Source organism: Pristis pectinata, chromosome 20, assembly GCF_009764475.1.
Source record: "Pristis pectinata isolate sPriPec2 chromosome 20, sPriPec2.1.pri, whole genome shotgun sequence".
NCBI classification, from domain to species: Eukaryota; Metazoa; Chordata; class Chondrichthyes; order Rhinopristiformes; family Pristidae; genus Pristis; species Pristis pectinata.
In genome coordinates this window covers 39,252,014-39,266,568 of record NC_067424.1, presented here as the reverse complement: position 1 = coordinate 39,266,568, position 14,555 = coordinate 39,252,014, and the positions used below count along the sequence as shown (strand labels likewise).

At 56.6% G+C, this 14,555-nt stretch overlaps 1 protein-coding gene across 1 annotated transcript in view; it reads right to left on the bottom strand.

The window, feature by feature from the left end:
• copa (COPI coat complex subunit alpha) overlaps positions 1 to 14,555 on the bottom strand; it is a 68,974-nt gene that overhangs the window by 22,124 nt on the left and 32,295 nt on the right. The window contains exons 2-10 of the mRNA XM_052034866.1: positions 10,445 to 10,505; positions 8,837 to 8,950; positions 7,872 to 7,945; positions 6,571 to 6,651; positions 6,163 to 6,239; positions 5,813 to 5,922; positions 3,869 to 3,978; positions 1,455 to 1,554; positions 618 to 753 (exon numbers count right to left, since the gene is read on the bottom strand). Coding sequence (XP_051890826.1) covers positions 618 to 753; positions 1,455 to 1,554; positions 3,869 to 3,978; positions 5,813 to 5,922; positions 6,163 to 6,239; positions 6,571 to 6,651; positions 7,872 to 7,945; positions 8,837 to 8,950; positions 10,445 to 10,484 — 842 coding nt within the window. The 5' untranslated portion in view covers positions 10,485 to 10,505. The remainder of the gene's footprint in view (positions 1 to 617; positions 754 to 1,454; positions 1,555 to 3,868; positions 3,979 to 5,812; positions 5,923 to 6,162; positions 6,240 to 6,570; positions 6,652 to 7,871; positions 7,946 to 8,836; positions 8,951 to 10,444; positions 10,506 to 14,555) is intronic.

Here is a 14,555-nt window from a genome sequence, read left to right as displayed (position 1 = left end):
CACATTCTGGGACTCTGCCCCCTGGTTCTGTATACCTCACCAGAAGAAAACCTCCTCTCAGCATCCACCCATTAATCCCCCTTCAAATTTTGCCTGCTGCAGTAAGATTCCAGCTCGTTCTAAACTTGGCCCGAGCTGCTCAATCTGTCCTCGCATGTCAATACCTTCATCGCAGGAATCAACCCAGTGTGAACCCTCTCTGCACCATCTCCAGTCAAATTTCTATGGCTGCTCCCTTTCAGGTCCAAGGATTTGGGCCGTCAGGTGCAGGGGACTTATTAGCCTTTAGCCCCGTTAGTTGGCTTGGTTTCCCTGTGAAGGAAAAGTCCTGCTTCCATAGAGTTCCTTGATTTTCTCTCATCATTCACATTTTTTGTGGCTTCGACCAAGAAGATCAATACAGAATAACATCTAATGTAATGTCTGTCATTGCAATCCAATCCCATCCAATCACAGTGGGATCCGACAAGAACAGGTCTAATTGCAGTTCAGCTCAGAAGGATCCATCCGAATACATTGCTCTCTGTCATGGACTCGGCAAGCTGCTGGGCAGCTCACAGCTCAAGCCCGGGGTACCTGTCCCACCACAACTCACCGCTCACGGTCCCCAAGCTCACCTCTTGGACATGTCCCAGACGCGGATGCTCTTGTCCTCGGAGTTGCTCAGGATCAGCTCCTGGCGGGGGTGGAAGGCAGCGCAGGAAACATTGTTGTAGTGGCCACGGCATGTGTCCACCTCCCAGGCCTTGGAATCTGAGGGTAGAAGAGAAAGGGGGATTCAGGATGGAGTCATGAGGTTACGGGAGCACAGTAGGGCACTCCATATAGGAACAGAATTAGGCCATTCCGCCCATCGAGTTTGCCCATCATTGCCGACTTTTCTTCCTCAACCCCATTCTCCTGCCTTCTCCCCACGAACCTTAACCCCCTTACCAATCAAGAACCTATCAATCTCTGCCTTAAATACAACCAATGACTTGGCCTCCACCACCTTCTGTGGCAACAAATTCCACAGATTCACCACCCCCCACCTGAATAAATTCCTCCTCATCTCAGTTCTAAAAAGACACCCTTTTGTTCTGAGGCTGTGCCCTTGGATCCTCAACTCTCCCATGAATGGAAACACCCTCCCCAGTCTATCCAGGCCTTTCAATATCCGCAGTATTCAGGATAGAGTCACGAGTGGGCTGGGAGAGGGAGACGGGGCTTCGGGATAACGTTGCGCTGAGATGGTGAGTGCACCTTTGGATGAAGCCACATCTATGCCCAGAGGCGGCAGTGCAGCCTGGGTGCTGCAGTTAGTCTAGATCTCAGAGGGAGCTGTCAGTGATCAGGGAGTTGCATATGGGCCCAGGACGGGATTCCTTGAGTTGGGAATGGATGCTGACAGCACCAGGCACGGGATGACAGGCACAATTCAGACCGCAGAGGTGGCAAGTCGGGAACACACTTACCATTCATTCGCCAGATCTTCACCTGTCGGTCATCCGCACCCGAAACAATCAGGGGCATGGTGGGGTGAAAGGTCGCCCAGTTTACTCCTCGATCGTGGCCCTGCAGGGAGAAAAATGTGTCAGCTTCAGGGAGATGGCACAGTGCAGAGGGAGCTTCACTGTGTCTAACCCTGTGCCCAACCCTGTGCCCCGGGAGTGTGTGATGGGACAGTGCAGAGGGAGCTTCACTGTGTCTAACCCTGTGCCCTGGGAGTGTGTGATGGGACAGTGCAGAGGGAGCTTCACTGTGTCTCACCCTGTGCCCCGGGAGTGTGTGATGGGACAGTGCAGAGGGAGCTTCACTGTGTCTAACCCTGTGCCCCGGGAGTGTGTGATGGGACAGTGCAGAGGGAGCTTCACTGTGTCTAACCCTGTGCCCCGGGAGTGTGCGATGGGACACAGTGCAGAGGGAGCTTCACTGTGTCTAACCCTGTGCCCCGGGAGTGTGTGATGGGACAGTGCAGAGGGAGCTTCACTGTGTCTAACCCTGTGCCCCGGGAGTGTACGATGGCACAGTGCAGAGGGAGCTTCACTGTGTCTCACCCTGTGCCCCGGGAGTGTGTGATGGCACAGTGCAGAGGGAGCTTCACTGTGTCTAACCCTGTGCCCCGGGAGTGTGTGATGGCACAGTGCAGAGGGAGCTTCACTGTGTCTAACCCTGTGCCCCGGGAGTGTGTGATGGCACAGTGCAGAGGGAGCTTCACTGTGTCTAACCCTGTGCCCCGGTAGTGTGTGATGGGACAGTGCAGAGGGAGCTTCACTGTGTCTAACCCTGTGCCCTGGGAGTGTGTGATGGGACAGTGTAGAGGGAGCTTCACTGTGTCTAACCCTGTGCCCCGGGAGTGTGTGATGGGACAGTGTAGAGGGAGCTTCACTGTGTCTAACCCTGTGCCCCGGGAGTGTACGATGGGACAGTGTAGAGGGAGCTTCACTGTGTCTAACCCTGTGCCCCGGGAGAGTGTGATGGGACAGTGTAGAGGGAGCTTCACTGTGTCTAACCCTGTGCCCCGGGAGTGTGCGATGGGACACAGTGCAGAGGGAGCTTCACTGTGTCTAACCCTGTGCCCCGGGAGTGTGTGATGGGACAGTGTAGAGGGAGCTTCACTGTGTCTAACCCTGTGCCCCGGGAGTGTACGATGGGACAGTGTAGAGGGAGCTTCACTGTGTCTCACCCTGTGCCCCGGGAGTGTGCGATGGGACAGTGCAGAGGGAGCTTCACTCTGATTGAAAACTGGTTGCCACAAAGAAGGCAAACAGTTGCAATAAATGGGTCCTTTTCAGGCTGGAGGGACGCACCGAGTGGAGTATCCCAGGGATTGGCGCTTGGCCTGCAACTGCTTACTATTTTCATGAACAACCTGAAGGAGAAAAGATTTCCAAGTTTGCCGATGACACGGAAGTGGATGGAAGGGAACGTCGTGCTCAGGACATTGTAATTCTACAGTGGAGTATCAACAGATTGGGCGAAAACATAGCAAAATGAGTTCAGTGTGGGGAAGTGAGAGGTCGTGCACTTCAACAAGAGGAATCAAAAGGCAGATTATTTAAGAGAGACTGCACGAGTGAAATTCAGAGGGATCTAGGTGCTGTAGTGCATGACTCACAGATGTTAGCAGGCAGGTCCAACAAGTAGTTAGGACTAACTGCTGTACAGGGTGTTGGTGAGGCCACACCTGGAATACCACTCAGTTTTGATACACAGTAGCATTGGGGGCAGTCCAAAGAACATTCACCAGGCTCATTCCTGGGATGAGAAGGTTGTCCTATCATGAGACAATAAATAGTTGGGGCCTGTATTCCTTGGAGTTCAGAAGAATGACTTTATTCAAACATATGAGATCCTTATGGGGCTTGACAGGGTCGATGTCAAGATGCTTACACTCAGGGGATATAGCTACAAAGCCAGGAGCCAGTTGTTTAAAACTGAGGTGCATGAAGTTTTCTTCTTCAGAGACAGTGAATCTCTGGAATCCTCTGCCCCCAGTAGTGGAGACCAGACCATCACATATATTTAAGGTTGAAATAAATTTATATTTGATAGATTAAGAAATTAAAAGAAATGAGAACTGTTACAGAAGAGAAACTGAGGCCAGCGTATATCAGCCATGATTATATTGAATGGTGGGGCAGGCTTGTGAAACCTGGGAAGCAAATGCTGCTTTATTGTGTTCTTGTATATCTAACCCCGTGCCCCGGGAGTGTGTGATGGGACAGTGTAGAGGGAGCTTCATTGTGTCTAACCCTGTGCCCCGGGAGTGTGTGACGGGACAGTGTAGAGGGAGCTTCACCCTGTGTCTGACCCGTGTCCTGGGAGTGTGTGATGAGTCAGCATAGGGGGAGCTTCACTCTCTATCTGCTCTACACCCAAGCCTTACCTCAAGAACGTGCTTGACGACGGCATCGGTGGTCCCGAACAAGTCAACGCCCGAGATCCCGCGGACATCGCTCTCCACTGCTCCCGGGGAAAGGTTCTTCTTCCTCAGACCTAATGCCAGATGGAATATGCTGAATGGAGTTAGCGTCAGGGAGAGGAGGGGCGAGCGCCAGGGTGTGTTATTCCCAAGTTTAGGGGGCTGGAAGAAAAGGGGAGAATAGGGAAGAGCTTCCCTCCGCCCACTAACGAACTGGGGCCATCCGCCCCAACCCTCCATCAAACCGAGGACAAGTTAATGGGGAGGGGGGAGACAATGTATTCCGTCCACCCAAATGTTGAGGGGCGGGGGGGGGGGGGGGGGGTGCTGGGAGGGATGATGATGTTCCCCAACGTTGAAGGCAGTTTCCAGACACCCTCACACCCACCCCCAACACTGACGTAGAAGAGTTGGGAAGGATCATGTTTACCCACGGCGGGGGGCAGACATTTTGGGGAGGGAGGGGGTGCGGATTTCAATATCCTCACAGCTCCTCCCACGTTGAAGGCCGGGTGTTTTGGAGGGAGGTGGATGTCACGATATTCTTGTCTTCAACACTGAGGGAGAAGTGGTTCTGGAGGAAGGGACTGTGACGTTTGAGGGGATTCGGACAGAACAGTTGGTAAATTGGTTTGTGTCATGTACCATTCATACAGATCTATTCATTACAATAATGCACTCAGATAGTATAACGTAAAACAAGAAAGTGCAGAATAACGTGTTACAGTTACAGAAAAAATGCAGGTAGACAATAAGGTGCAAGTCATAATGAGGTGGATTGAAGGTTAAGAATCCATCCTATTGTACTGTGGAACTGTTCAATGGTCTTATAACAGCGGGATAGAAGCTGTCCTTGAGCCTGGTGGTACGTGCTCTCAGGCTTTAGGATCTTCTGCTCAATGGGAGGAGGGAGAAGAGAGAATGCAACCTGCTAAAAATTGAAGAACTTTATGGAGGTGTGGGGACAGATATGGAGAGACTCCCACTCACCTGGCTCTCCCCTCCACCCCCACCCCCAAAAAAATAGTGAAGGAGAGGCACAGAGACAGAAGGATTAATCATCCCTACTCCCAGCACTGAGACATCAGCCACTGAGCCACACACAGTGACCCAACTCAGCCTGTCCAATCATGGCAGCCATTCGTTCAGGCAGCCCGTGCCCCGTGTTCCTTTCCCACTCCTCCCAGTCCGTCCAGCTTCTCTCTCCTTTTGTTCACCTTTCCCATGTCCATCACCCACACACATCCTCCTCCTCCCCGACCTACCCTTCCCATTCCCTCCCCCCGACCTGGCTCCAACGACCTTGTGTTTTTTTGTTTTTTTCCCCTCATGTTTCTATCTATCACCCACCAGCCTGTCTCTTAATTTCCCCTCCTCCTCCTCCCTGGTTTCACCTGCCCCTCATCCACCACCTGGTTGAATCTATCACTGATCACCTTGTCTCACCTCCGTCTCACATCCATGTACTAGCTGTGTTCCCTCTCCAGAGCTTCTCAGACCCGCTGCAGGGTCTCGACCTGATACGCTGACCATCGCCGTGCCTCCACACTGTCTGACCCGCGGCGTTCTCCTGGCAGTTTGTTCTTCGAGCCATTTCCCGGGATCAGCTGGCCAATTGTAGCCGTCCTTTCAGCCACAGTGCCACCCCATGAACTGACCAATGCCCAACAGGCAAATCGTCCAATCAGAAGGCAGCCATGGGGCAGGTAGCACGCTTCAATCGACCAATGGCTGTGGGTGGCACAGGCAGACGAGTCTAGGGGTCCCACCAATCAACTGTGACGTCGGGGTGTTAGTGAATGCCCCAGCCGCAGTGAGGGAGGGGCGGTTGGGTTCTGACACTGCCCCCCCTCCCACCAACCCCACACCCCAACTATGTCTCAGTACCACCTACAGATCAGTTCTCACCAGAAATGTCCCAGACCCGGACGGTCTGGTCCAGGCTCGCTGAGACCACCAGGTCCTCGGAGGGATGGAACTGGGCGCACATCACGTAGTGATTATGTCCAGTGAGCACACTGTGGGGGGGGGGGGGGGGGGGGGGGGGGGGGGGGGGGGGGGGGGCAGAGGGGAAAGGGGTGATAAAGGTCAAGAGATGGGAAGAGGAAGGAGACAGGTGGGGGGAGGAGAGAACAGAAGCCATCAGAATTCAACGTATCACAGTACACGCTCCACCCCCACCCCTCCGTAACCACTCCTGGGAATAACAGATCCCGCGCCCACCCCTCCCCCCAGGCAGGCTGACCACACCGACTCACCACACACAGGTCCGCGACTGCCAGTTCCAAATCCGGATGGTCTGGTCGTCCGAGGCACTCAGGATCCAGGGATACTCCTGTTGGGAAAGAGTCCCGGATCAGGCAGGACCACGCCTCGTACAGCTTTCCCCCCTCATTTCTCTCTCACCCGGCTTCCTCCTTGCCTGGACTATACCCAAAACTCAACCCTGATTGCCTCCCCCCGCCCGTCTCCCCTCCCCCCCCATTCCCCACAACCCCTCTCCCCTCATTCTCCACAGCCCCTCTCCCCTTCTCTGCTCTCACTCCATCTCACCCTACTCCCCCATCCCTACCCTCCACTAAACCACTGCCCACCCCCATCCTTCCCTTGCCACCCCCCTCCCCCCCCCCCCCCCGCATCCCCTCCCCTGCGGACCCCGCACTCACGTGGTGGAAGAAGGTGGTGCGGATGTAATCCAGGTGTCCCAGCAACGTGAAGAGGCAGCGCCTCAGCTTGTAGTTCCAGACCTTGGTGGGTGGGAGGGAACATTCGTCAGCTTCCTCAGCCCACACATTCACTCATCCAAACACTCGTGCACATTCCCTCTCCGCACTTCCGCGGGACCCAGGCAATCACTGTCCAGACCGGCATTTATTGCCCTTCCATAACTGCCTCGAGGAGGCAGTGACCAGCTGCCTTCTGGGCCCACTGCAGTCCTGCTGGTGAAGGTGCCCCCACAGTGCCGTTGGGGAGGGATTTAGCCCCAGTGATGAAGGACCAGTGAGAGATTTCTACGTCAGGACGGTGGGGAACTGTCCCAAGTGGTGGTGTTCCCCTGCCCTTCCTGATGATGGAGACCATGGGCTTGGGAAGTGCTGTCACATTAACCCGGGTAACTAACTGCAGTATAACTGCAGCCACCGGTGGCAGACAGAAGTGGAAAATGTTCAGGATGGCGGATGGGTAGACAGTCCAATGGCTCTTTTGTCCCAGACAGTGGCGAGCTTCTTGCACGTTGTTGAAGTTGCACTCACCCAGGCAAATGGAGCCTGTTCCTTGCACTCTTGCCTCGTGCTTTGTCTGTGGCGATCCCACACCTGGTGCAGTGTGTGCAGTTTTGGTCTCCTCTCCCAACAGATGTAGTCGCAACAGAGCGTGTGCAGCCAAGGCCAATTTGCAGCCAAGATTAGGCCAATTTGGCCCCAAATTCAAGGGAGCTTAGAGGAGACGTTACTGAAGAGTTCAACTCTCAATCAGGACTCGACAGGCTGGATGAGGGCCGGGTGGTTTTTTCCCTGGCTGGGGCTCTAGACCAGGAAGAACAATCTCAGGAGAAGGGGCTTGACGTTAAGGACAGAGAGTTCTTCATCCAGAGGTGGGGAACGCAAGGATTTCTCCACCAGAGGCGGTGGAGACAGAGCCACTGCATGCGACAGAGGGAGTGAGCTTCTCGGGCAGCAGAGCGAGGGTTTAGGAAGGTGAAAGGGGAACCAATTGAGCGACTGTTTTGTCCTGGATGGTGTTGAGAGCTTTTGGAGCTGCACTCACCCAGGCAAGTGGAGGGTGTTCCATCCCACTCCTGACCTGTATGGGGTGGGGTGGGGTGGGGTGGGGGGTGATGGGGAAAGTGATTGGAGAACCCAACGTGATGCTCTACTTCCCGCTGGTGGGATAGGGCTTTGGCCCTGGACAGCAGGAGGTCAGCACCATGATGGCGTGATGACCCTGCCCCCGGTCGGACTCGTACCTTAATCTTGTAGTCATCCCCACCAGAAACAAAGAGGGGTTGCTGCTTGTGGAAATCGATGCCTCGTACAGGGCCTACAGGGTAAAGAGAACACAGTCAGAAATATCGATCACAGCACAGAGTACCCTTCCCCCCAACACAGCCGACTCCCCACCGACATACTACAGAGCATTCACCCTCTCCCCCTCCCGAGCTCCTTCAGGAGATGATGAAGCCAAACCAACTCCTTCCCAGAGGAAGTGCGCTCTCTTCCCACACTGGGGTTAATGTGTTGGAAGAAAAGGTGGTGCGGCGAGACCCAAGTAGGTACTCATGCCTCATTCTTCCATCGGGTAGAAGATACAGCAGCCTGAGGGCACGTACCACCAGACTTAAGGACAGCTTCTACCCCACTGTGATGACTATTGAATGGTTTCCTTATACCATGAGATGGACTATGACCTCACGATCTACCTTATTGTGACCTTGCACCTTATTGCACTGCACTTTGTCTGTAGCTATGACACTTTACTCTGTACTGTTATTGTTTTTACCTGTACTACATCAATGCACTCTGTACTAACTCAATGTAACTGCACTGTGTAATGAATTGACCTGTACGATCTGTACGCAAGACAAGTTTCCCACTGTACCTCGGTACAGTGATAATAGTAAACCAATACTCATGACAGGCAGGCCAAACTGAAGAATGTGAATAGAAACAGCAGACCATTCGGCCCCTCATACCTGCCCCAGAATTTAATAAGATCCTTTACCACAGCGACACCTTCCTTCACTGACCTCAACCCCTCGATTCCTCAAACACCCAAAGGTCTACCGATCTCCATCTGGAACACAACGGCTGGAATAAACTCCCATCAGCTGCTCCCTGACAGACGACCCCTTACTCTGAGACTCGGATCCCCCGCCCCGCGCCGCTCCTCCCACTGCGCCCCCACCGAGATCCTTCGTTGAGCTGGCCTTACCGTCATGCTCGTCGAACTTGTCTATCAGGGTGCACATGCGGTAGTCCCAGAGCTGGATCACCCCATTGTGCAGGCTGGCAAGGATCCAGGGACGCTTGGCGTGGAAACTTAGCCCTGCCGGAGGTCGGGTGGGGGTAGGGAAGGCGTGTGGGCAGGAGAGAGAGAGGGAGAACAAGGCAAGAAACACCCAGAATCATCAGATCAATTGTTGGAATAACTCACCAGATAAATCCCACCCCATAACTCACTGCCAAGCACCTGTTATTCTACATATAACAACCCAAAACACTTGATTGGATCCCAGCCTGTAATTCATACCCGAGAATGTTATTCCATATATAAACCCTCCGAACCCCTTGATTAAATCCCAGCCTGTAACTCACTCCCAGGGCTGTTATTCTAGATACAAACTCAGAAAGCCATCCATTAGATTCCAGATTGTAACTCACTCCCAGAGATTTGTTATTCTAGATACAAACCTCCCAAAACACTTGATTAGATCCCAGGCTATAACTCATTCCCAGGAATGTTGTTCTATATACAAATGCCCCAGAATCCTTTAATTAGATTCCATTGCCACAGACGTTTTACTAAAGACGTGAACTGTGAAGGGCATAGTAATAGACTGCAGCACGTTGTACACAGGCTGGTAAGGGACAGAGAGTTGGCAGGAGAAGGGGAGAAATAGATGATGGATTTTGGTGGGAACACTGAGAAGCAGCAATCTCAAATAAAAGGCATGTTTTAAGATGAATGCAGGAGCAGAGACCTGGGTACGTGTGAACACATCTCTGAAATGGCAGTGCACATTCTGAAAGCCGTTAATGAGACATCCACAACTTTTGCCTTTAACAATAGTGACATAGTGTATAATATCAGGAAAGTTGTGCTAAGTATTTATAAAACACTGCTCTGGCCTCAAATGGAGCATTCTGTTCAACGCTGATTGCCTCAGAATATGAAAGATGTGAATGTCATTGAGAGAATCACGTATTTATTATGAGTAAGCCTAGTAATTAATAGGGTAAGGACATGTTCGGCACAGCTTTGTGGGCCAAAAGGCCTGAATTGTGCTGTAATTGTTCTATGTTCTAATCCAGAGGAGATTTACAAGACCAGTTCCTGGGACGCGGGACTAGACGAGAAGCTGGGAGTCTTTACGTTGTAAAGGCGAATGAAGATTTGACTATGATATAAAATTAGGAGTCTGGAAGACAGGATAGTGGGAGTATGTTGCCATTGGTGGAAAACACAAGCATGAAAACCAAAAGGGAAGAGAAGTTTTTGTCACATGTGCCTGGAAGCTGGGAAGCAACACCAGCAAATATGGAGGAGGCAGATCATTTTGTCCTTCAGGAGGGAACTAGATAAATGTATGACAGGCAAACTTTGCAAGCTCCAGAGAAAAGAACAGTAGTTGGAAAAAGATAGTACAGTGAACAAGGACTTGGGCCAAATGGCCTCCTTCAGAGCAGCAACCATTCAAAGACTGGGCGACAAACCACTGAACCCTCGATTTGACTCCAGCTCTCACTCAACCGTTATTCTTCACGTTAAATGTTCCCAACCGCTCAATCAAATATCGTACAAAGCCAGCTCAGCTCTCACCTTTGACTCGTGCAGATTTGGTCTCAAACTTGGTCAGCATTTTGGTCGGAAGAAAGATTACTGCGTAGAAAAAATAAATTAAATAAATCCACCTGTTCTTGTCCAATCTTACTGGAAACTCCAAGGCCCACTGAGCTTCATCGCTGCTTCCACACTGTGGAAGGGGCTGCGCAAGGGAGCACTGTATGGTGAAGCACTCTCAGACCGACCACTAGATCCTGTCAAACTACCCCCAGATCCTGCCTGACACAGCCAGCCCTCGACTCCCATTAAACAGGTCCTCCTATAGATTCTCAGCTTCACTCCTTAACCTTCCCACTGCCTCTTTCCCACGCCCCCCTGCCATCCACCCCTCTCCCCCAAACACCGCTCCCTCTCCGGCCCTTCCTTCTCCCAACCCATTGGCCATTCTCAACCCCACCCCCACCACCCCTCCCCTTTGCTGACTCAACTACTACCCCACCCCTCCCACCTCAGACTTCCCTCCCCACTCACCCACCCCTCTCCTACCTTCACCCCTACACCTCTCCTAATCCTTGTCCACATACTCACACCTACCCACACCACCCTCCCCTTCACCCCACCGCCTGTCCCCACCCTCCCCTTCACCCCACCGCCTGTCCCCACCCTCCCCCTTCACCCCGTCACCACCCTCCCACCTCACCCCACCCTCCCAACCCCTTCACCTCCCTCCCTTGCCCACCCTCATCTCATCCTGACCCCTCAGCATCACCTCTCCCCAACTGTCACCTACCCCTCCCCCTCAGCCACCACCACGCTCCCCTTCCCCACCCCTACTGCTACCACCGAACCCCTCACCTCCACACACCCTTTGCCACCCCCTCACCCCTCTCCCCCACTGACATGCCCCCACCTCTCTCCCCCTTACCCCTCTCCCCCACCCCCTCACACCCATGACCCCCCTCACCCCCACCATCTCACCCCTCACCCCCCTACCCTTCTCCTCCACCACCCAACCCTCTCCCCCCACCCCACCTCTCCCCCACCCCCACACCGCCTCACCCACATCCCCATCAATCCCTCACCCCTCTCACACACCCCCTCTCACCCCCACCCCTCAAACCCACCAACCCTCTCCCATCTCACCAACCAACCCCCTCACCCCCTAGCCCTCTCCCCATCACCCCCAACCTCTCTAATCCCTCCCCTCTCCCTCCTCACCCCACCCCTCTCCCCCTCACTCCCCCCATCCTTTCACACCTTCAGCCCCCCACCCCACCCTCTCACCCCCAACCCTCTGCCCCGCCTCAACCCCATCCCCTCTCCGCCTCCACTCTCACCCCCCCACACCTCTCCCCCCTTAACCCCCTACCCCCACACACCCACCCCTCTCCCCCCTCACCGCCAACCTCATCCCCCACTCCTCCCCCTCCCTCTCTCCCTCACCCCACTCATACACCCCACCTCACCCACCTGCCACCCCTTCCGCTCTCCCCCTCACCCAAACCCCTCCCCCACCCTCCCCCTCCCCTATCAACCCCTCTCCCACTCCCCTCTCACCCCCCTCCCCAACCCCCACCCCTTAGCCCCCGAGACCACCCTCTAACTCCCCCACCCCACTCCCCCAATGCTCGACCCCCCTCACCCCCCACCCCTCTACCCTTCACCCTTTCACACCCTCAGCCCCCCACCCCTCTCCCCCTCACCCCTTTCACACCCTCCCCCCTCATGCCTCTCCCCAGACCCTTCCCCGGACCCCCCTACCCCTCTCCCCACAACTCCTCTCACACCCCCCACCCCCAACTCCTCACAGCCTCCCAACCCTCCTCACAGCCCCCATACTCCTCTCACCCTCCCCTTACCCCCCATTCCCCCACCCCCTCACCCCCCACTCCCCATTTCCCAACGCCCACACCTCCCCCACGCCACACACACCTCCCTCCTTACGCCCCTAGACCCCCCCTCTACCCCTCACCCTCCAACCCCTCACCTTTCACCCCCACACCTCTCCCCCACCCTCTCGCCCCTCTTCCTCAGCACCTCGCACCCCTATACCCCCACCACACTCCCCCTCCCCTCTGACCAACCCCACCCCTCCCACCCCGCCCCCCACCGCTCTCCCCCTCCCCTCACGCCCCCACCCTTCCCCTCTCACCCCTCTTCCACATCACGCCCCTCCCGCCACCACGCCCCCACCCCTCTCAAACTCACCACCTCACCCCTCTCAGACCCCCCCACCCACCTCACCACCCCCACCCCTTTCACACCCTCACTCCCACAACCCTCTCTCCCTTCTCACCCCTCCCCATCCTCCCCTCACCCCAATACCCCTCCACCCAACTCACCGACACTCCCCTTACCCCCCATTCCCCACCCCTCTCACCCCCTCCCCAAAGCCCACACCACCCCCACTCCCCAAGACCCCCCTCTACCCCTAACCCTCCAACCCTCTCACCCCCAACACCTCTTCCCCCACCCCCTCGCACCCCTATACCCCCAACACCCTCAGCCCCACCACACTCCCCCTCCCCTCTCACCCCTCTTCCGCCTCACGCCCCTCTCACCCCTATACCCACACCACACCCCCACCCCTCTCAAACTCACCCCCCACCCCCTTCAACCCTCTCCTCCTTCTCACCCCCTCACACCCCTCGCCCCACCCCACACCGACTCACTCCCCTTACCCCCCATTCCCCCACCCGTTTCACCCCCCGACCCCCCAGCCCCCACTCACCACCCTCCCCAACACCCACACCTCCCCCACCCCCGGAGCCCCCACCCTCCAACCCCACACCTCTCCCCAACCCCCTCCCCCTCGCACCCCTATTCTCACCCCCCACACCTCTCAGACTCATCCCACTCCCCCACCCCCTCACACAACCCCACCCCTTCCCCGTCAACCCCCTCCCCCTCTCCCACCCCCACCCCTCCCCCTCACACCCCCCACCCCCTCCCACCGACTCACTCCCCCAACCCCTCTCCCCTCACACCCCCCCACCCCTCTCGCACCCCTATTCTCACCCCCCACACCTCTCAGACTCATCCCACTCCCCCACCCCCTCACACAACCCCACCCCTTCCCCGTCAACCCCCTCTCCCACCCCCACCCCTCCCCCTCACACCCCCCACCCCCTCCCACCGACTCACTCCCCCAACCCCTCTCCCCTCACACCCCCCCACCCCTCTCACACCCCCTACCCGCCTCACACCCCCTACCCCTCTCTCCTCACAGCCCCCTACCCGTCTCACAACACCCCACCTCCCTCTCACCCCCCAACCCCTCTCCCCTCACACCCCCTACCCCTCTCCCCTCTCCCCCACCCCTCTCCCCTCACAGCCCTCTACCCGTCTCACAACACCCCACCCCTCCCCCTCACTCCGCAACCCCTCTCCCCTCACACCCCCCACAGCCCCCCACCAATCACAGCCCCCCACCCCTCTCCCCTCACAGCCCCTACCACTCTCACACCCCCCTCCCCTCACTCCCCCCACCCCTCCCCTCACAGCCCCTACCCCTCTCACACCCCCCCTCCCCTCACTCCCCCCTCCCCTCACAGCCCCTACCCCTCTCACACCCCCCTCCTCCCCTCACTCCCCCCACCCCTCTCCCCTCACAGTCCCTACCCTTCTCACTCCCCCTCCTACCCTCACTCCCCCAACCCCTCTCCCCTCACACACCCCCCCTCCCCTCACTCCCCCCCTCTCCCCTCACAGACCCTACCCCTCTCACACCCCCCTCCCCTCACAGCCCCTACCCCTCTCACACACCCCCTCCCCTCACAGCCCCTACCCCTCTCACACCCCCTCCCCTCACTCCCCCCTCCCCCTCTCACACCCCCTCCCCTCACTCCCCCCTCCCCCTCTCACACCCCCCACCCCTCACAGCCCCTACCCCTCTCACACACCCCTCCCCTCACTCCCCCCTCCCCCTCTCACACCCCCCACCCCTCACAGCCCCTACCCCTCTCACACCCCCCTCCCCTCACTCCCCCCTCCCCTCACAGCCCCTACCCCTCCCCTCACTCCCCCCTCCCCCTCTCACACCCCCCCTCCCCTCACTCCCCCCACCCCTCTCACAGCCCCCCTCCCCTCACAGCCCCTACCCCTCTCCTCCCCCCCACCCCTCACAGCCCCTACCCCTCTCACACCC